Source organism: Magallana gigas, chromosome 9, assembly GCF_963853765.1.
Source record: "Magallana gigas chromosome 9, xbMagGiga1.1, whole genome shotgun sequence".
Classification (NCBI taxonomy): Eukaryota; Metazoa; Mollusca; class Bivalvia; order Ostreida; family Ostreidae; genus Magallana; species Magallana gigas.
In genome coordinates, this window is record NC_088861.1 from 16,020,277 (window position 1) to 16,043,619 (window position 23,343).

At 33.1% G+C, this 23,343-nt stretch overlaps 1 protein-coding gene across 2 annotated transcripts; it reads right to left on the reverse strand.

The window, feature by feature from the left end:
- Positions 1–894: 894 nt before the first annotated feature.
- LOC105344562 (DEP domain-containing protein 7) lies at positions 895–22,215 on the reverse strand. 2 transcript variants are annotated; one of them, XM_020073739.3, is made up of 7 exons: positions 4,798–4,876; positions 4,262–4,461; positions 3,710–3,936; positions 3,228–3,427; positions 2,495–3,021; positions 2,083–2,284; positions 895–1,735 (listed from the first exon to the last, which is right to left on the reverse strand). In XM_020073739.3, exons 1-7 carry the CDS (start codon positions 4,859–4,861, stop codon positions 1,536–1,538), a joined length of 1,620 nt encoding a protein of 539 aa, XP_019929298.2. In that variant the 5' UTR covers positions 4,862–4,876; the 3' UTR covers positions 895–1,535. The 2 variants fall into 2 exon arrangements, with proteins under 2 accessions (XP_019929298.2, XP_011450655.2); XM_011452353.4 differs by lacking the exon at positions 4,798–4,876 and adding an exon at positions 22,056–22,215 and having other exon boundaries at positions 896–1,735.
- Positions 22,216–23,343: the final 1,128 nt, after the last annotated feature.

A 23,343-nucleotide genomic window follows, 5' to 3' on the forward strand; every position in this document is an offset into this window, starting at 1 on the left:
GGAAAAAAATATTTTTAAAATATAAATTTTTAAACATCAGAGAACAATTACCGTATAATGAGCAGCGTGATCAAGTCTTGTATGCACTCTTTCACATACTACATCCTTGTCATGAAGAAAATTTACTTGAAAATTATTATACATGCAATATTCCTGTCCAGTAAAAATCAATTTTGCAGATTCTTGCAAGGAATTTCTTCAGATCATGCATTTAATTCTGGTGTCTATCAATTATATTAAATCAATACTTTTTGTTTTTTTTTAGTTTTGAGGATTCGAAGGTCATCAACTTAACCATCTGGGCTGCATTTTACAAATTAAAGAACTTTTAAAGAACTCAACAAAGTCTTAATATTTACAGCCTCGTAAAATGATCTTTAAAGAACCAAACTGACATAAAACCATTTGTTTCATATTAATTAATATTTCAATTCCGATAATTATATTTTCCAGCCATAAAAATAAATCATTGGTTAGTTGGTGATTAATTAGCATTCATTGATTTCGTCATAAGTTCTTTTGTAAAACACAGCCTAGACCTACCTAAAATTTTAAGTTATGATTTTATTTAAGCTACAAACAATTACGTATTTGGTAAAGAAAAAATCCATACATTTTAACTTTTAAATTTTGGTATTTTCACATAGAGCTCATTTTCTAAAGGAGACCAATATAGTCTAAAAATTGCCTTGGCCAACAAGCCCTCTTAAATTAGCATATTCTTGTTGTCTTTCATGAAAATATTGTATAACATGTCATTATTGGAATTTGTAAGTGACATGTAAAAGAACACAAACAATATCATATCAGTTTTGTATAGGAATGTTTTATTTTTAGAAATTCAGCAATTTGGAAAATGTATTTACATGTCAAAGTGTATGTTTCAATCCATAGACAAGTTTTACATTTGGTAAGTAGAACAAGATATCATTCCATTTTCTCAAGGAATCAAGGCATTTGGCACTATTTGTTTGATAAATATCATGCATAATATTATATAGTACATATCAAAGACTATAGGGTTAATATCTAAGTGCAAAAAGGTTACAATAGAGATCAAAGGTCACAAGAGACAGAGAAGAAGAAAAGTTGAATATTAGGTGTGACAATACTGTGAAAAAAATTGTATTTTAAAAATCGTCTACATTCTATACTTGGTGGCTGAGACAGAGTGCATGAGATTTACTGAATTTTCAGTTGTAACAAAAAAGGGATTATAAGACTCAGAAAAATATTAGTGAATAATAGGAGATCCATTGGATTGTTAGTTGAAATAAAGGGATTATAGTAAATAGTAAAAAGAGTAAAGAATACTATCAAGGTTAATACACTCTAGTTCTAAAGTTATTTGAGGTGACAATAAATAATGTTCAATTTATACAAATATATGTACAATATCACATGTTATACAGTCGGTAAAAAAATATAAGATTGCACTAGAGACAATGAACCCTGCATTATCTGAAAAGGTACATATCAAGAGAATTCGTTTACATAGAAAGAGCACCATAAGTCCGATAAACTGAGTTCCATCGTTACAACATTCCGTGGAAGTTCTTGGCATACAGCTCTGGATGACACTTTTGGAACTGTCGTAGACGCTGTTTCTTTTCTTTGAGGGTAAAGTTGGTGTTGTCGAGGATACCGTTCATCATGGAGACCAAGGCCGAGTTTGTGCACTCGGTGGCCTGTTTCTGGTACTCGTCTGAAGTCACCTGACTGCAGTAGGCATTATCTGTAAAATAAATAAATTAAACATTATTTCAGAAATCTTCAATTTTAAACTTTAATCAAATTAAGATGCTTCTTCAGAAATATTCAATTTACTCTGTAATCAAATTAAGAAGCATCCCTACATTATTTTGTCAGGAAAAAGAGTCAAAGAGTGAAAAAAAGAAACTTTAATATAGTTCTCTATTATTTTTTGGGGGTAATTTTTACTAAAATCTTTCAAATATCTGACTCTTGTGAGTCTAAGCATAAAACTGAAATTTTGAAAAAATAATTTAATTTTCAAAATTTTTGCGAATTTAGTAATTTGTTCATTTCAAAATTTCTGTAAACAACATCTAAGACACGCACCTCGTACAGGAGAGACTTCGCCAGTTTTTAGGTCGTTGAGACGTGTGACTACTCGTTCTTTGATTTCCTTGGGAACAGTAAAGATCCGCTTGAGATTCTTCATCAGAAACAGGACCAGGACTCGGGCGAGCTTGTGAGCCACCACTTTGTGTTGAATGATACAGTCAGTGAATGTGTCCAGGACCAGTGTCTCATTGTTAACCTACAACAGTAATTAAAATTTATAAATCAAGGCTGACGCAAGTATCATTCAGTATTTTAATTTTCGATCAACTAATTATTTGAAATCTTGTCAGTGCTAGTAATTTCTGGTTTTCTCACTTTCAATTTCAAAATAAAATTGGATTGAAATCTTTCTACATTAAAAGTTTACTAATTTCTGTCCAATAAAAAAGTTTCTAAAGAAATATACCTTGGAATCAACAGAGAAGTCGGTCATCTCAGAACAGGCCACCATGAACTTGAGCAGACGGCGAAGTTCTTCCCTGATGTGCCAGGGCAGGATGATCATGTCTAGCTGTAGCGAGGCGATGGCCACTTCATGCTTCTGCTGGATGATGAAATTCAAGATGGCCAGGTGAACCTCGATGAAATTCTCTGGCAGCAGGGAATCGCTCCGTGACTTGTAATGGCTGCTAAGAACATGGAAAGCCTGGATCTTGGCGGCTGGGTTCTGTTCACGGACAAAGTCTTTCTCTAGCACTAGTAAACCTTTGGGCAGACACTCGATGCAGTTGAGGGCTGTTCTCATGAAGGGGTCGGAGACGCTGTTCATACAGACACTGTTGTAGTGTTTGGAGACAGAGTTGGTCAACATTAAGCTCTGTTTGGTGCTCTTCTTGCCAGATTTCTGTTCTGTTAGCAGACCTTCCAGGAATGGGATCTCTACAATGGTCAACAGCTGGCACAGGGCTACCTCTCTCCATAGGCACTCCATAGCTGAAAGCAAAAGAACTCTTTATTAAGCAACAAACAAATAGGAATTGCATCTTGAATGTAAATTAACATTTTCTTTTTTACATCAGTTTTATGAAACATTAAACAAAATAAAAGTTTCATTATAGAAGAAGCAACTAAAATTTGGTCATAAATACATGTATATGCAAATTCTTTTAATGAAATTGCCATTTGCAATGAAAACCTACCTTCTGGTGGTATAGGAGAGTCCCTGTAACTACTGCGGTTTAGAATAGATGTGTCAGACTTGAGAGAACTACGACTACGACGTCTTGTGAAGGACTGATGAAGGGAGATAATCTCCTGTAGCACTTGTCCTTTCTTGTTGACGGCGATGGGGTTACACACCACACTGTCATCTAAACCATTCTCCTGGTCAGGGCTCAGTCTGCGAAATTATGAAAATATATTTATGAGATATGAAAAAGAAACTTCAAGTCCCTAATAAATTATTCTACAAATAATCTTAATATTCTGTTATTTTTTCTTAAGAATTTTTTTTTGGCTTTACCATATATATTCTTATAATTTCAATGCAATAAATATTCCTATAGTTCCTTTCATTTCATTTTTAAATAATTCTGAAAAAATCAGAATATACTTTCACAATTTTTCTTAATCACAAACAAGTTTTCATAATTAGTTATGATAAATCTCAAAGATCTTTTACCTGATTGACTGATTTCCTCTGCAATCTTCCATGATGGAGTAGTCATGCTCTTCATCAGAGGAGCTGGTTTCTATGATAGTGGAGTTGGAGTTCTCGAGGCCCTCTGGGGGGTCCATGCCCACAAACCTGTAGAGCTTGCTGTGGCTGTCGTCAAACATCTTCTTGATCTCGCTGGTGCGGTTACTAATGGAGCAGAAAACCTGGCGGTCCATCAGAGACTGACACAGCTGTGGAAAATATAAGTCAAAAATAAGTAAAATTGAAAAATTTCAAGTTTAAAATCAAGTATAAAATACAGAACTCTGAACATGTAGCATAAGGGGGATAACTCTATTTCACTCTTTGAAAAAAAAAATGTGATGTAGAACTGTTTGACATTGATTTTAAAAATACCCAATACTTTTGATTCTTATCAGCTATAAATGTATATATCATTTTTAAGACACAAGTGCAATTATTTAGTTAAAAAAATTTCAGCGTGTTCAAATCAATAAAGTTCAACATCTTAAAATAAAATTTTTATCAAATTAACCATTTTTATGAAATACCAACCTTAACAGCCTTGTCTCTGGACAGATCTGTGCTGAATGTGTTTTTCTCACTGAGTAAGTAAGTCATGACGACATCCACAGCGTGGGCCCCGGAGAAACTGTTGTCGTAAGTCTTCATCTTGTAACGACGTCTCTTGACCTCCACATTAGTCTTCAAGTGATCCACGATTTCATTCCAGATCTGAGTAGCCCGAAATGGCCCTAAAAATACACAAAAAAGATTGTTGAAATTTGATATTTAAATTCCAGGAATGCTTTTATCTAACTTAATAAAATTATATCAATTGTCTTGCCTGATTGAAAACTTAAAATAGAGATAAACTTTTTAACTGTATTTTTTTTTTAATTTTAGGTTTAAGGATGTTACTTAAAAATTCATAAAAGATTTTCATTTAATTTCAAAATTTTTCATTCAGAAACTCCTTTTTTAAATCATAGATTAAAAACCCCCAAAGCATTAAAAGAAAAGTCACAGTTAAAAAATTCATTTCAAAAATGTATAAAAACTTAAATTTCAATAGCTTTCAAGTCTTATACCTCTGCAAGATCTATGAATTTCTCCAGTCACATTCAGACTGATATTCCCAAGAGTCCTAGTCATGTTGGCAGTTAAAATGTAAATGTCCAGTTCTCTTGAAATCTCTTGATATTTAAAGGCAGACTGTGATAGTTTCCCTTTGACCCCCTTCTAACTTTCCCACATCCATTATATACCCCCTCCCTGGGTGTTTACTTAGGGTCACACAAGCATTCCTAGCAGTGATCTACTCTCTCTCAATCTGTCAGTGTTAAATTTGTTAATTGGTGTAAAAACTAAGGCAGTCTGCATACTACTTTCTCTTTCTCCTATTACTGAGCCCTGTTTATTTAACAGGTCTGGCTAATTAGTAATTAACTTAGATTAAAAGTTTTTCTCAGGGTTCTTGATTTTCAAATATTGACAGATGTACTCTCACAACATTTGGATTATGTATCTTAATTAGGAGACTTACTTCTTTTAATATGTTTTATGTACTTAAAATCTTAATTTGTTGTTGTTTTAAAAAGAAATAATTCTCCTGATCAGCAAATATTTTTGTAAGTTCTTTAGATTTAACAGTTTAATTTCAGGATTTAAAAAAATATTTTTCTTAATTCTTAACTACATGTAATTTCCATTTACAAAATGAACATTTTGTCTAGACTATAAAGCTTCATCAAAGCTTTCAAAAGATCACATAAAAATTAACTTTTTAAAAAAATCATTTTTTTTTAACTTACTTGATGGGGTCACAGCTTGAACCATTGTTAAGAATCTTTGGAAATAAAGTTTCTCATATATAAAATAATAATATGCTTCTATTTGATATCAATCTAAGTGTGTCTCTCTTCAATCTCAAAATTCTAATGCTTAAAAACATTTCCTTTCTGGCAATATATAAACCATATTTGTTTCCAAATCACTTAACATCCACACATTATACCTATTTTCCTTTTTATTTTTTTCCACTTGTTTTAATAAAACTAGGAAGATGTAACTGACATATGCCTTAACACCTGATTTCACACCTGTTTATAATTGGTTTTTAACACCTTTGTATACCTATTTCTCAAGGTCTCAAAAAATGTGTGGAACCCACTATACAACATATTGTTTTGTGAATCTGATGAAGGTGAGATTTTTTACCTTGGGGGAAGAAAATGACATGCTGAAAAACAGGATTCTGGTAATAATTGACCATTAAATTTCACTTTCATGCTGGCTTAAAATAATTAAAAAATCATCCATCCGATTTTGGTTTCCTTTGAACTTTGAAAATTTGATAAATGAGTTTTTTGTAGAAATACATGCATTTGTCATTATTGAATTTTTTCTCATTATGACTTACAACTTTACAACATTTACTTTATTCATAAAGAGAGATGAACATTACATGTGATTGATGTGACGAAACCCTTTTGAACTACACAATGAGACTGAGTAATGAAATTTATTGAAAGATATTGTGAAACATTACACTTTTTCCAGAAATCATCCATTTTCCCAAACTCATTGAAGATTTATGGATGCAAGGTACGATTTTAGAAGTCAACCAATATTATCATTTAGGATAATGGTACTAAATCATTATATTCATTTTAAGCTTGTCAATCATTAAACATTCATAATGTGTAAATAGTCACACAACTAAAAATAAAACAAATTCTTTTAAAAATCCATAAATTGAAAGTTATTGCTTGCAAAACACTTTTAATTACGTAAGCAAGCTGCCATGAAATATTTAGTTTTCAATATTTTACAGGCAGTAAAAAGAATTAAGACTGGGCACAATTTCAAACTGAATACATGTAAATGCATTTATTGCAGTTTTATTGTAAAGGATCAAAGTATTTTATTAAAAACAAATGTAAGCAAATTAAAGAATAACTTGCTTGTACCTTGGATGGCTATAGCGGTTTATATAGGAAAAGCCAGCAGTCCAATACATGTAAAATTATTTGCCAAGGAATAAAATATTGTTAAAGAATAAATGAAGTGAAATGCAATCAAAGAAAGACAACTTTAAATCTGACATGAAAGTTTGAAACAATGTGATTAAAAAAAGGAGAAGATTGACTTTGACAACTGATATAATAGTGCTTAATTATTATTTCATTCAATGCATTTTTTTAATGGAAACTTGATGTTTAAGTTATACATCAATGGAATTGAAAAACTTAATAACTTTATTTTATATGTGCTCCCTGGTATATATATATATACTTCAATCATGATACAATGTCATATTGAATTTTAAACATGTTGATGGCATGTTGCTGAGTTCTTCATATCAATTGTCACCACAAATTAGAAGAGAAATTCTGAATTGAAAAAAAAATTGTATCTAAATATTTTGGTGTTTAATGGCATAAATTTGTTATTGCTATATTATTTTTGGTTTTAGTAAAAAAGTGGATACTTTTCAGTTTGTATGATTATTTCACAAAGGACTGGACATAAGAATACCGGTATTCATTATATTCTGCTTTTACCGTGCAATCTTGTGTAAATTTTAAAATCCTTTAGTTATGAAAAACACACGTAGGTGCTCCCAAACCCAGCTCAAATGTATTTTTTTTACACACATGCAAATAATCATGCTTAATGTATTATTTTAATCTGGCTGCATTGATACAAACTCTTGAGTTTCTTCTCCAATATGTATCAATTATACCCGAGACCACATGAAATGTATCGTCATTAAACCCTTAAGAAATCTTAAAATGCCATTAAAAGTTGGATTAGGCCTAGTATCATTTAAAACTTAAGTGATTTAAGGTGGAATAACACATCGTCATAAAACGGCTGACCTCTGATCAAAAAGACATTTTGTTTTATTAAAAGGATTTTATCGACTGCAACTTATAACTTACCTCATAGCCGAGTGGATAAAGTGTCGGGCTTGTGATCCGTACTTACCGAGTTCTAATCCTGCAGGGGCTTTTGTTGTTATTTACTTAATTGATTTTTAGATATTCATTTTTTATCCTCAAAATGCAAATTTTTCGCTTATTTGAAATATGTATAGTTTATTTATCATTATATCTTTCATAATCAAACAATTTACAGTTAATTTGAGTGACTTCTTTCAGGTGTGTTATTCCACCTTAAAGGGGCATCATTGGTCCCGATTTTGGTCAAAAATCATTTTTATGATTTTAATGTTTACAATGCATCAGTAAGGTTTTTCCGGTAGGCAAACAAAGTTTGAGTGTCATTCGTTGAGTTATAAGTGAGTTGCAGAGCTTACAATTCTTTGCTACGTAAACAAAGCTTTAATTTGTTCACATTTTGAATGTTGAAGTAAAAATTCAAGTTTTAGATCTGAAATGAATGTTAAAAGTTAGGAAATTTTAATGTGTTTATCTATGCGTAAAATGAATAAGAAGATAGACAAATCAGCTTGAAAAAGAATTTTTTTTTACTGGTATGTTGAATCAATGAAAACAAAAACAGGGCATGTTTACATGACAAAGAATTGTGAGCCCTGTATCTTGCTTATAACTCCATGACTCACTCTCAAATTTAAATTTGATCATTAGAATTGCATTCCTAAAGCATTCACTTTAAATTAACATTGTAAATAATAAAATCAGGAAAATAGAATTTGACCAAAATCATGACCATGCCCCTTTGAGCTCTTTGCTTGCATAATATTGTCAAATTCAAACAAGTGAGTTCTTCAGGCCTGAGACTTTGAAACGTTTTTATACTTAGAAACTTGTACCAGTGTTCAAAATTCTGTTAAACATGGTGAAACAAGTTAAATGAGAGAGAGAGAGAGAGAGAGAGAGAGAGGGAGAGAGAGAGAGAGAGAGAGAGAGATGTCAGTGTCTAATAGTAATACTGTAGATTAAAAGGGATTAAAGACAAGGATTACATGTGACACATTTAATTTTATTGTCATCAAAACATGTTATGAACCATCTGACTCGCTTTGAAATCTGATTGATTAGAAACAAGTATTACAAGATTTACCACTAGGCAAGCTGACATTTTAATATCTAGCCCTAGGCATTGAAATTCATGTCAACATTGTCAATGTGCAGCAAAACCAAGAGTTACATGTACACACTCAAAGATTACAACCCATAATACAAGTAAATAGTTAATTATCTTTAAATAAACTTATTTATAACATGAACTCATCATAAAAATAGTAATGAAACAAAACAATTCTGCAAATTATATCAATATATGAACTTTTTATTCAGCATAAAATTAATCTTTTTACCCCCCCCCCCCTCCCCACCCCTCAGTAAAACAAATTAGAAAATTTGTAAAGTACCGTTACATTAATTAAGTACTGTTATATTAAAAAACAAAAGTTAAATGAACAAAGTTGACTAATGACAATGAATTATCAAAGCAAAACTGAAACTTAGGCAGCACCCCCCCCCCCCCCCCCCCGTCCCTACACAGTTCGTTGATTGTACACGTTAGATATGGCAAGAAATTAGGACTGCGTTTTAAGGTAATAGTTTTGTACCCAAGGGTACACCACTATATAAAATATGAGTTAAAAGTTACAACCAGGTTACACTATATATTTCTACTAAAACTGAAAGTAGAGGAGTCAGGAAGGATTTTAGAGATTCAACTTTAAATAGCTATAGAAAAGGTTACATCTCTATGAGAAAGTGATACAAGGGTGAAGAAGTCTTTATTTTAGTCTAAGTTAAAAAATCAAATATATGAGCCGTAGGAAAGGGTACAGTGGGTACGAAGGGTACACTTGGATGCAGGGTAGGTTACAACTCTATGAGAAAGTGATACAAGGGTTAAGGAGTCTTTATTTTAGTCTAAGTTAAAAAATCAAATATATGAGCTGAAGGAAAGGGTACAGTGGGTACAAAGGGTACACTTGGATACAGGGTAGGTTACAACTCTATGAGAAAGTGATACAAGGGTTAAGGAGTCTTTATTTTACTCTAAGTTAAAAAATTAAATATATGAGCTGAAGGAAAGGGTACAGTGGGTACAAAGGGTACACTTGGATACAGGGTAGGTTACAACTCTATGAGAAAGTGATACAAGGGTTAAGGAGTCTTTATTTTACTCTAAGTTAAAAAATTAAATATATGAGCTGTAGGAAAGGGTACAGTGGGTACAAAGGGTACACTTGGATACAGGATAGGTTACAACTCTATGAGAAAGTGATACAAGTATTAAGAAGTCTTTATTTTAGTCTAAGTTAAAAAATCAAATATATGAGCTGTAGGAAAGGGTACAGTGGGTACAAAGGGTACACTTGGATACAGGGTAGGTTACAACTCTATGAGAAAGTGATACAAGGGTTAAGAAGTCTATATTTTACTCTAAGTTAAAAAATTAAATATATGAGCTGAAGGAAAGGGTACAGTGGGTACAAAGGGTACACTTGGATACAGGGTAGGTTACAACTCTATGAGAAAGTGATACAAGGGTGAAGGAGTCTTTATTTTACTCTAAGTTAAAAAATTAAATATATGAGCTGAAGGAAAGGGTACAGTGGGTACAAAGGGTACACTTGGATACAGGGTAGGTTACAACTCTATGAGAAAGTGATACAAGGGTTAAGGAGTCTTTATTTTACTCTAAGTTAAAAAATTAAATATATGAGCTGAAGGAAAGGGTACAGTGGGTACAAAGGGTACACTTGGATACAGGGTAGGTTACAACTCTATGAGAAAGTGATACAAGGGTTAAGGAGTCTTTATTTTACTCTAAGTTAAAAAATTAAATATATGAGCTGAAGGAAAGGGTACAGTGGGTACAAAGGGTACACTTGGATACAGGGTAGGTTACAACTCTATGAGAAAGTGATACAAGGGTGAAGGAGTCTTTATTTTAGTCTAAGTTAAAAAATCAAATATATGAGCTGAATGAAAGGGTACAGTGGGTACAAAGGGTACACTTGGATACAGAGTAGGTTACAACTCTATGAGAAAGTGATACAAGGGTTAAGAAGTCTTTATTTTACTCTAAGTTAAAAAATCAAATATATGAGCTGTAGGAAAGGGTACAGTGGGTACAAAGGGTACACTTGGATACAGGGTAGGTTACAACTCTATGAGAAAGTGATACAAGTATTAAGAAGTCTTTATTTTAGTCTAAGTTAAAAAATCAAATATATGAGCTGTAGGAAAGGGTACAGTGGGTACAAAGGGTACACTTGGATACAGGGTAGGTTACAACTCTATTAGAAAGTATTATAAGGATGAAGAAGTCTTTATTTTAGTCTAAGTTAAAAAATCAAATATATGAGCTGAATGAAAGGGTACAGTGGGTACAAAGGGTACACTTGAATACAGGGTAGGTTACAACTCTATTAGAAAGTGATACAAGGGTGAAGAATTAGTCTTTATTTTACTCTAAGTTAAAAAATCAAATATATGAGCTGAAGGAAAGGGTACAGTGGGTACAAAGGGTACACTTGGATACAGGGTAGGTTACAACTCTATTTTCAGAGTGTGTTTCCCATTAAAGTAATACCACCAAAACAACTCTTCCCCCCCCCCCTCTCTCTCTCTGTAAATTCTCTCTCTCTCTCTCTCTCTCTCTCTCTCTCTCTCTCTCTCTGTGTGTAAAACCTTACAGTACCGATCAGACCCAACCTAACAGAAAGTAAACCCCAACTAAACTCTGGGTTTACTTTCTGGGTTTACTCTGGGTTTACTAGAGTGGACCAAGAGTAAACCCCAAGTAAACCCAGAGTGGACACAGAGAGTAAACCCCATTCACAAGAATACCCTGAAAGCAGACGCTACATGTGTATTTGGAATATACAAGGGGCAGGAATTACCGGCAGTAGGATGATAAGATGAAATACAGGTCTGTTTCACACTTAAGTGCATATAGTTGACTCCAAAAGCAATTCTCGAGTAAACCCAAAGTAAACCCCGAGTAAACCCAAATTAAACCCCGAGTGGACCCAAATTTTCAAAAAGTAAACCCAAAGTAAACCCAGAAAGTAAACCCGGGGTTTAGTTGGGGTTTACTCTGGTGTTAGGTTGGGTCTGATCGGTACTGTATATTCAATCCTAAAGGCCTTTTAGATGAAAGAATTCTTTAGTAATTTTTGCTTTTTATACTTGATCGACTCAGGATAGTTTTTTTGTTATTAGACTTAATGGATCAAGTCTTATTTTATGTTTATATTAAATTGTCTACTAACAGTTATGGCACCAAAAGACGCAAGTCTGAAAACTCCCAGAGTTTACACAGTTATTGCCCTTTGTGTAAAAAATGCTTGTGACAACTCTTTGGGAAAACTTTATTCAAGTTTTGAAGTTCTCAGCTCTGTGACTCGATCCATGCAGATCACGCTTTTGACTATGCGTGTGAAACAAATTCTAAATGTACAATGTAAATTACTGTAAGTAAATTATGTTTAAAAAAAACTTGGCAAAACTCTGGGAGAATGTTTCATAAACCCTTATTCTCATTTGAAATGGAACTAGATCAGTATATGTTGTCATTAAACAGCAATACCCACACCAAGTGTTCGCCCCTAAATAACACTATCTTGTAGAAGTTTTAGTAAAAAAAAAGCCACATGCTATTTCTGGTAGTTTTTAAAAATTATGATTTTCATAAAGAATGATATGCACATTTTTCACCTTTCTTCATGTGCAAACTGAGGCTGACCGTTGGCATGTAAATTTTAAATTAATTTAATCAATAATAATCACAGTTTATGTCATAGACCGTATGGTGTATATAATTATTACTAACTTGGCGCTTTATTTGCTTTTGCACGTCAACATCATCGGGTACTAGTTTTACATCACATGTGTTTTCGAGATTCAGAATGTATTATGATTCATCAATATAATGTAGGCCATGACCCTGTGGGATTTTTGTGACCCCATGAAACAAGAAAATACCTGAAAACTGTTGAGATCCCCACCACCAAACCATAAACATTGTATGTTCTTGTTTCTAATGTCATTATGAAGCATCAAATGATGTTAATTACATGACCCCCAAACAGATCGGTGAAAAATAAAATGGGTCCCAATATGTCAAGAGAGGTCCAAGATATGCCACCTCCTGCAATGTAAAATTTTGAAATTTTCTGAGGGAGCAACTGCGTACCCCTTATTGTCCTTTGGCCCTCAGTTTGGGCCTTCATCCCTCAGAAATGCAGAAAACCCTGCATGAAACAGGAAAATACCAAATATCTTGAAAACTGCATGTTCAGATCCCCATCAAAATAACATCCCCAATCATATTCTAGTAGATCATTTGGCTACTGCAAAAAATATTCTTCAGGATAAGGCCACAATGGGGGTCAAATTTTAACATAGGAATATCTAGAGAAAAGTCTTTAAAAATCATCTCAAAAACCAATTGGGCAGAAAAGCTGTAACTTAATGTGTGGTAGCATCTTTGGGTAATGTAAAATAATATGATCACTGGCGGGGGGGGGGGGTAGGATATATGGGGCCACAATAGGGTTTTTTTTTTTTTTTTTTACATAGGAATAGGAATACATGTATAATTATAAAAGGTTTATTGCATGAATTTTCTGAATCAGGAAATATGAAGATTGATTTTCCCCTAAAAAGCCCTCGTAAAATATATGATTTTTCTTGGAGAAATAAATCTCGATATTTTCTTCACCATCTTTTGTAAGACCATAAATAGAGCATATGCTGAAGAAGTTTGGTCTTTGTGTACCTATAATTTGATGTTGATAAACTAGGAAAGGTTCAGGAGTCACATGCCTGTCAGTTAAAGCTTCAAAAAGTTCACTATATACATGTACCAGGTATCTGGAAACCATGAGACAAGACCGTTTTAAATTATCAACATGCAATGTTCAAAATTGGATCAAATCATAAATTTATGTCTGCATGATGAGAAATGTTAAAATATTTAAAGCAGTTCAAGCTTTCGTACATGATTGAGAAAGATTAACTAAATAAGTTAATTCACACGTATTAGAAATGTAAAAGATTTAAAATTATACATGCAAAAAATCATGGCCTTCTGTTAGTTTGGTAAAAACATGAATTATAACAATATTAAAAAATTACCTCATGCTGATTTGACCTATCCATCCATAAGCTTTTCTTTTTCATGAAAATTTAGGTGTTTCTTTTGTGGTGGGATGGGATTGTTGAATTTTTTGCAGGGAGGGGGTAGGGGTGGGGGTGATGTAGGTCAGAGACTACGGATTAGGTACCGCCTATAAAAGAATCCTGGCTCTCCTAATTTGATTCAAGAGTATCAAATGCTAGTTCCTTCGAAGGAATGCTAGCTGTTCCATTCGGAATTATTCGTAATTCATCTAGATTCTTCTATCAGGTGTATTTGGTTGTGTCGTTTTCTTTTTGCCTAAAACACCCCCATCTCTGATGTACACCATACCAAAAGAAAAAATGCTTACATTGAGGTAATATTTCAAAAGTTCCATTCCACCTAGGCCTACCTTTAAGTCTAAATTGTCTAATTTGCCTTTTTAATATAGGAATAAGAACTTAATTATTATAGTTAACACAGACTATTTAAATGGACCAAGAAGTAGACAAAAAATGTACGTACTAGACTAAAAATCAACATGTAGCTGTGACAGTTTAAATGTTTTTAATCAATTGGTTTAGGCAGTTGATATCATACATCTTAGCTAGTGAATGTTAACATTGTTTTCAGAATTATATTTGAAATAGAGATGTGACACCAAAAACCTTACGAATAGGATTTGATCTCTCTATATCAAATAAATTTGATTTCTTTATCTGAATACTCATGTACCGGCATGCAATTATGTAAATGTAAAATCTTCTACACATAATGTACATCAAGATGTCATTGAAGGTAGACACTGCACATTACTTACAGGTTTTACTCTTCAAATGTTTATTAAGATTTACATTAATTCACTTTGAAAGTCTAAATTTACAGTATATCAAATGAAAAAAGAATTTACTGGATGCATGGGTACATACAAATTTAAACTTAAAAATTTGACATAAGCAGGACCTAGCTAAATAAATATGAGTTTTAACTAGAAAACTGACCAGTCAGGAAGGGCCCCGCTATGACAATTAATATAGAGAAGTGAAAAAAAATTTGAATTCCATCCTCTTTATATTAACAATGATGAAAAATAAATGCCCGGCAGAAGATGTAAAGAACTGGAATATATAGGATCTCGTGATTTGTAGTTGGATATGATTTTCATCCAACAATTAAAGTGTTTTTTTCTTGAGCCTTAGTGAGGGGATAAAACACACAAGTTGGATAAAAATCATATTATACTACAAATCATGAGATTCTATTTATCCCATATTTTATACACCGCAATCAATGTTTACACTGTTTATAAAACTCTACATTATTTTACTTCATTATGCCTAGGCAAATCCCATTGTAAAGTCACAACTGTGGGATATCAAAAAAATATCCAATGAGTCATATCCACGGGATAAAGTGGGTTAACATGGGATGAAATAAAATTTGTTAAAAAACAAAGAATTGATACCAATGCAATGATACCTAGCCTTTGCCTCTATTCAATAAAATTATTATAAATCATTGTGTACGGTATTTTAACCAAAATAAAATATGAATATTATATTTTAAATCCATATATATTTCAAAAAATGTACACAATACTACACATCATTCAAAATTGACCTTAACTTCAAAACAAAGTTCATTTGCAGACACAGGCAGTGCAGTAATTAATCTCAATGTGACAGATAAAGATAAAGCTTAGGATTTTCTTCCTGTGGAAGGTTAATTAATCCCAAAGGAAAAATATTGCACAGCCTTCCATGTATACAATGGTAACATTCTCAGCAGTTATCTCTCTTTGCCCATTCATTCTCAGCAGTTATCTCTCTTTGCCCATTTTTCTTGTGCATAGTTAGGAATCTACCCCACTACCCCAGCTCCAAACCAGAAGACATAGAGAACCAAACTTAGCATCAAAATATGTATTTCTGCCTACTGAACTACCATACCAAATTTGAACTTGATTGGGCAACCATAAAAAAAGTTATTAGAAAAAAACAGGAAATTTGTGGACAGAAGAGTGACAGACGGACGGACGGACAGAGTGATTACTATAGGGCACCCGCAAATTCTTGCGGGGCCCTAATTATGATAAGTCAGTGCCCAAAAAGCAAATCTTAGGAACAGATCCAAATTCAGTTACAGTTACTGTGGTGTCGGAAGCAAACTGAAAAAGGGGGGGGGGGGGGGGGGGGGGGGGGGGGGGTGGCTAGACTAATCCTCAGAAATCTAAGACAAGCAAAAAAAAGGGAAAAAAAATCTGATTCCCAAAAATGAAAATCCTAATCCGCAAGTATACTTATGACTTCAACTTCTCAATATTTCCATCTTTTTAGGTAAATTTAGGGACAATTATCTTTGCTGCGGGGTATGAACCCTCTATGATGCTATGTGCCTAATGCCCCCCCCCCCCCCCCCCCCCCCCCCGTTCCGACGCCTATGAGTTATAACTTATCTTGCATCTATCTTAAATTATGAAATGTCATATCATCATATAAGGGTATCTTTGTGAAACCGGCTTATGTCCAAATGTTACCAGTTTAAACATGCACAGAATCTATACACTAGCTAGGTAGGTAGGTCACTTTACAGAGCTGTTTAAAAGAATATCAGAGGCTGCGAAAGTGACTAACCAGACGAGTAGTACCATGACACTATCAGTAAAGTAAAATGTCTTTAATGAATTTATTTGTATACACAATGTGCTCAGAAATAAGATTTATCGATCAGTAAAAAACAAAATTGGTGCTTGTTACTCTGAACATGCATTTACATTACTAATAAAACTATCAAATATATCTTTATATTATGTGTCTTAGGAAAAATCTTATAAAACAAATTTAAAAATAAAATTTCAGAGTGCCTATGGTCCAATCCTGTTATGTACATAATTCAATATTGTTCAAAATTTAAAAAAAGAATTGGTAGTAGTATAAAATGATTTAATGTACTATTCAAGTTATGGCTCTATTAGTGCATTTTGTTTCTCAATTTTAATCATCTCTATATACTGATTTTAGATGCTAAATCTGCTAGACTTGAGGTCTATGGAAAAAAATGCATGTATGTAAAAAGTCACTATTTCCCATGATAAAATTTCACAGCTTGTGTGTCTAGACGTTTTTATATGTTTGTGTATATCTAATTAAAATCTATTGTTTGTTCACCTGGAGAAAAAAACCATGGAACTAACACAGAATATACATGATATACACAACAGGTGTGTCCTGTACCCAGGTGCTTGGCAAGGTGGTGGCAAGGTGGTTATTCAAAATATACATTTACACTTAGCTATTGCAAACAGGTTAAGCATATTTTTCCATTGCTCATATTAAAACTAAAATATGAGATCAGTTTTCCAACTTTGAATTTATAATGCTGAAGATAATTCATTACAATTTGCAAAGTAAAAACAATATATATCTAGGCCAAGAAGGGATGATCTTCATTACGATTTAAAATAATTTTATTGCTTTAATTTAATTAAGTACTTAGTGGTGTACATATACTGCCACTAGCAAGCAATCATATAATTATGCTAATATTTTACTAAAGAACAGTTAGATGTGATGTCACTTGTTATAATTTAGTTTAATTGCACACATGGAATCTATGTATTATGTCCTTTTTCCATTTGAAAAAAATATTCAATTGTATAAAAATTAATGTTGTACATAACATATGAAAAAAGGTTTTTCTTTAACTAAATATTGTGAATGTTTAAATAATTATATACTTTTCTTAAAAAACATGTTAAGTGTTTTGCATTTTTCTGGAATACAAGTTTAATTTGGCCTGTAACTATACAGTTTATTCCCACTTAAAGAAAAAATCAAAAATTTCTCAAAGCACTTGTGGTCATTCTAAAACGGACTATAGGTCACCTGTAATTAATTTCTTTTGTTCTCCCCCTTCCCTAACCACCTGCGCACCATTCCAACCTAGCCAAAACCAGTCACCTGTGTAAATTTCAGAATTTTGGCTAAGTGGGAAGACACCAACTATACACATGTCCTATGTTGATTGCAAGGTGTTAATCATTTCACACCTCAAGGACTTTCCAATGTGTATGGTTTACCTGTGTAACTCTATTCTGTGTTATTTGCAAGGACTCACACTTTCACACCTTTTTTTTTATACAAACTTCAAAGACATATTGTTGACAACACCTGCATGCAGAATAAATGTAGCTATGTCACTTGTTGAGAAGCATGTCTAAGTGAAATGTTTATATTCTCTCAGGATATCACCCTTTTTAAACATAGGTAATCATAGATTACTAAGCTCACCGAGACGGAGCATCACCCTTATGAGACATCACCTTCATAAGACCACCTTTATCATTTTATATGAAAATCATACTTTATGATCTTGGATATTCATGGATTCTGTTTTGACAAAATATCGTATATCGTCTGATAAATTTTTTTATGATAATCATATGTTCATATGTTAATCAATACAATGATATAAAATTAAATATTGCATCATGTCATATTTCTAATATAATATATATCATATAATAAATAAAATACCGTAATAAACAATAATGAGATTTGATATTGTAACGTATGATATGACATTGTATTGTGTTATACCTTATTGTATTTGATCACATAATACAATATCATAAAATATAATACAATATAGTATCATATTACAATATCATATTACATAATACATCATAACACTGAAACATGATATTATATTGTATAATATAGAATGATATTGTATTGAATGACACTGAAACATATTTGATACATTATATGATATTATATCATATAATACAATATAATTTGATTCCAACATTGTATCTTATCAAATGATACAATATTATGTGATATGGTAAAATATTATAAAATACATTATTATATTATACATATTGCATCATATGACACAATAAAATAGATTACAATATCATATAATACAATTTCATGTGATATGATAATATATCATATAAACCAATATCATATCATACACTATCGTATGATACAATATTATATAATATTACAATATCATATAATACAATTTCATGTGATATAATTCTATATTACTGAAACCAATATCATATTATACAATACTGTATGATACAATATTATAGAATATACAATATTGTATCATAGGATACAATATAATATTTTGCAATATCTTATGTAATTGTATCATGTGATAAAATAATAAATTAAAAATACAATATAATATTATACAATATTGTATCATAATATACAATACTATACATAACAATATCATGATACATAATCATATCATAAAATATCAAAAAAATTGATACAATATCAAATCGTATCGTATAACTTTTTATAATATAACATATGATATCATATTGTATCATATCAAACAATATTGTTTCATATCATACAATACTTTATCATAGGAATCATGTTATATCATTTATCGACAAACACATCTATCTATCGAGCTGGTTTGAGTGAGGTAGGAGATTTCTTTAGCATCCTTGATAATGGAGATCAGGCTCTGCTTCTGAAGCAAACTCTGCATTTAATTTATAATAAAGTTAAATCAACTATGCAAGCTATCATCTATAAAACATGTGACCTGTTCCAAAAAACTAAACCTCATCCAGCATCCGAAACCTATGGCTCAGATTCAGCATTCAAGCCCATCAGGTGCATTTGTATCATAAGACACATCATCCATGCAATTTTGGTGAAGTTTGGACCAGTAATAACTAAGATATCATCATCAGAGGGCACTAGCAATTAAAACCTTAACTTCCTCCAGCATCCGCAACCTATGGCTCAGATTCAGCATCCATGCCTGTCAGGTGCATCTGTATCATAAGACACACCATCCATTCAAGTTTGGTGAAGTTAGGACCAGTAATAACTAAGATTTATTTTTAAGCATCCTTGATAATGGAGATCAAGCTCTGCATCTGAAGCTACCTCTGCGATTCATTCATATTACAGTTAAATCAACTATGCAAGTTTGAAATAGTACTATCATCTATTAAAAATGTGACCTGTTCCTAAAAACTTAACTTTATCCAGCATCCGAAACCAGACTATGCATTCAAGCCTGTCTGGTGCATCAGTATCATAAGACACACCATCCATGGAAGTCTGGTGAAGTAAGGACAAGTAATAACTAAGATATCATCATCAGAGGGCACCTGTTTCAAAAACTTTATCTAACCAGCTCTTAAAACCTTAACCTCCTCCAGCATCCGAAACCTATTGCTCAGATTCAGCATTCAAGCTTGTCAGGTGCATCAGTATCATAAGACGCACCATCCATACAAGTTTGGTGAAGTTAGGACCAGTAGTAACTAAGATATAATCATCAGAGGGCACCTGCAACAAAAACTTAACCAGCTCTAAAAACCTTAACCTCTTCCAGCATCTGAAACCTATTGCTCAGATTCAGCATTCAAGCTTGTCAGGTGCATCAGTATCATAAGACGCACCATCCATACAAGTTTGGTGAAGTTAGGACCAGTAGTAACTAAGATTAATCATCAGAGGGCACCTGCAACAAAAACTTTAACCAGCTCTAAAAACCTTAACCTCTTCCAGCATCCGAAACCTATTGCTCAGATTCAGCATTCAAGCTTGTCAGGTGCATCAGTATCATAAGACGCATCATCCATACAAGTTTGGTGAAGTTAGGACCAGTAGTAACTTAGATATTGCTATCAATGGGTACCCGCAACAAAAACTTTAACCTGCTCCAAAAACCTTAACCTCCTCCAGCATCTGAAACCTATAGCTCAGATTCAGCACTCAAGCCTGTCTGGTGCATCAGTATCATAAGGCACACCATCCATGCAAGTTTGGTGAAGTACATACCAGCAGTAACTAAGATACTGCTATCAAAGGGCACCTGCAACAAAAACTTTAACCTGGTCCAACAACCTTAACCTCCTCCAGCATCTGAATTTTAGGACCCAGATTCAGCATCCAAGTCTTTCAAGTCCATAGGTAGGTCCAGATGCATCATCCATGCAAGTTTGGTGAAGATAGGACAAGTAATAGCTTAGATACAGGACCTGCAACAAAAACTTTAACCAGGTCCGGACGCCGACGCCGACGCCGACGCCACCGCCGACGCCGAGGGTATAGCATAAGCTCTCCTTGACTTCGTCTCGGTGAGCTAAAAAAAGTTAAGTACTGACCTCACAGTTTATCATGAAAAACTCATTGAAATAACCTTAATTGTGAATTTACCCAGGATTATTTTATCTAACTCTCTCAGGTAAGGGATGTTCCAATATAGATCAGCAGTAGTTTTTAAACACATTGCCAAGCAAATCTTTTATATGAATTACCAGGGACATAAATAACATTATTTATGTCCCTATTTATGTCCCTAAGATTACCATTAAAAATTGTTTTACCAAAAGATGTGAATCGATAAGCCTGCAATATACATGTCATAAGAAATGAATATTTCTATATTAACTACAGATTTTGTACATATTTCAAAAAAGAAAAACATATTACAGTATTATTACTACTAATTGATTTCAATAATCACTGGGTGCATGTACAAGCCAAAATATAGAGCTTCATATATTTCTGTTTATAACATAGGTATATATGAATTAATATAAAAATCATGATTATTATGTAAGGATATGACTTCATAGACAATTTAGGTTCAAGAAAAACTTTTAATTATATCAAATAAAGAGAACTGACCCACGTAGAAATAAATTAAAATTAATATCAAGTTTTATATTATTCACAACAAATAATATCAATTTGAAAAACTGTAAAGAGGAAATAAAGATTGAATCAAATGTAGGCTACTTAGTCTGTGGCATTCAGTCATTATGTTACCATTGTACCCTCTGTACCCTCTGTACCTTAGTGACTTACAAGTATCTTTAATAATTTGCTACTTTCATTTTCCAATGCTTTTACACTGTACCCTCCTTGTAACCCCTTTTCTTCTTAAAGATATAGGAGTGTACCCTACGGTACAAAAGTATCACCTCAAAACATAGTCCTATTTTCTTGCCATATATGGTACACGTACGTTAAGTCATAGTAATTTCCCAAAAGACCAAAGTACCAAGTTGCTCACTTCCATTTATCTATGTAATATAAAACGTTGAAACCGCTGTCGTTCATAACGATTTGATCACGAGTTAAATTCAATACAACAACTGCAATCAACCATATCAATGCCAACAGGTGCCCGTTTTGTTTACAGGCTCAAATCAGACGGAAACAAATTTTACACTTCGCTTCAAATAAATACCAAATGACATTAATGAATAAATTACCTATGTTAATCTTCGAAGCTCTAAGGGGGATCGATCGCTGGAAACTGTTATATGAGACAGGACTGTCTAACAAGCTGTCCGCACGCATCGCCATTTTTCCTGTTTTCGAATTTCGTGCCCTCAACAATATCCCATAATGCACCGCTGCTTCCGTAAACAAATGCACGTGGCCAGGAGTCATAAAGCTAACATGGATAAACCATGGCTTTTTTCGGTATTGTAAACTATACATATTAAAGTGAATAAAAATATACATGTAGTAAAGTTGCAAAATTTACTCAGACAATCATTTCGAGATCAATTGTAAATAGATTAGTCTCTTGGTAGAAAAAAATCTGAGATCGGAATATAATTTATTTATTCCATACATGTATAGGTGTTCGAGAAACGACCGACCTCGATCCGACCACCCCCACCCCAAGTATAACCTCGGGACTTTACTCTATTTTTTTATCATCCTTTTATGATATATCAGGGACGTATATATATTATACTGTTATATATTGTCTCTGGATATATTTCTGATCTAAAGTATACCTTCATGAATTAATTGGTAGATTTATATTTCTTATTTTTTTTATATAGGTAATTATCGCGATAAAGTCCCGAAAGTTTATACTTGGGATTAGTGAGGGGGGGGGGGGGGGGTCCTGTCCTCAAGCACCTATGCCCTGCATGTCCTATTAATCTGTCTACCAAGAAGACATATGGCATTTCATCGATGTACAAGGTACAACTAAATAAGAGCGCTGGCATTGTTTTTACTTTTCTATTGTTTTGTTCCTCAAGTTCCTAAAATCTAAATAAACGATGCTTCTCCATGATCTTGTTTACATGTAATTTTGAAAATATATGTAGAGGAAAAACCGACATAAATATAAAAAAAAATAGCTAAATTTTTTTAAAAAGGTTTTTAGAACCAAGGTGGGGTGGGGGATTGGGGGCTCCCCGCCCACTTTTTCTTAGCTAAGCAGGCACGTAGCATCGTTTTTGAAAAAGTAGGTGGGGGGGGGGGGCAGACTCATTCAAATAATCTTGACAAGCAAAAAAAAAAAAAAAAGAAGAAAAAGAAAAGGTTACTTTCCAAAATTCTGAAAATCCTAATCATCAGTGTGTGGGGGGGGGGGGGGGGGGGCGGGGGCGGCAAGTTTCAATTTAACTGCCCCCCCCCCCCCCCCCGTATGCTACATGTGTTATACTATAGCTTTGATTCGTGTCAATAACTGCCGTCAGGTAAACAGACAAATTATCATAACGCGCTAACGCGCGTTATTCAATTTGTCTGCTC

Bases quoted from the DNA above. Each gene is read 5' to 3' on its own strand.
- LOC105344562 (XM_011452353.4), bottom strand. From the start codon at position 22,149: ATGGCGATGCGTGCGGACAGCTTGTTAGACAGTCCTGTCTCATATAAC. The intron at 4,462-22,055 runs GTAATTTATTCA...GTGTATTTTTAG, and splicing joins AGCTTCGAAGATTAACATAG to GGCCATTTCGGGCTACTCAG. The intron at 3,022-3,227 runs GTAGGTTTTCAT...TTTTGCTTTCAG, and splicing joins CTCTCCTATACCACCAGAAG to CTATGGAGTGCCTATGGAGA.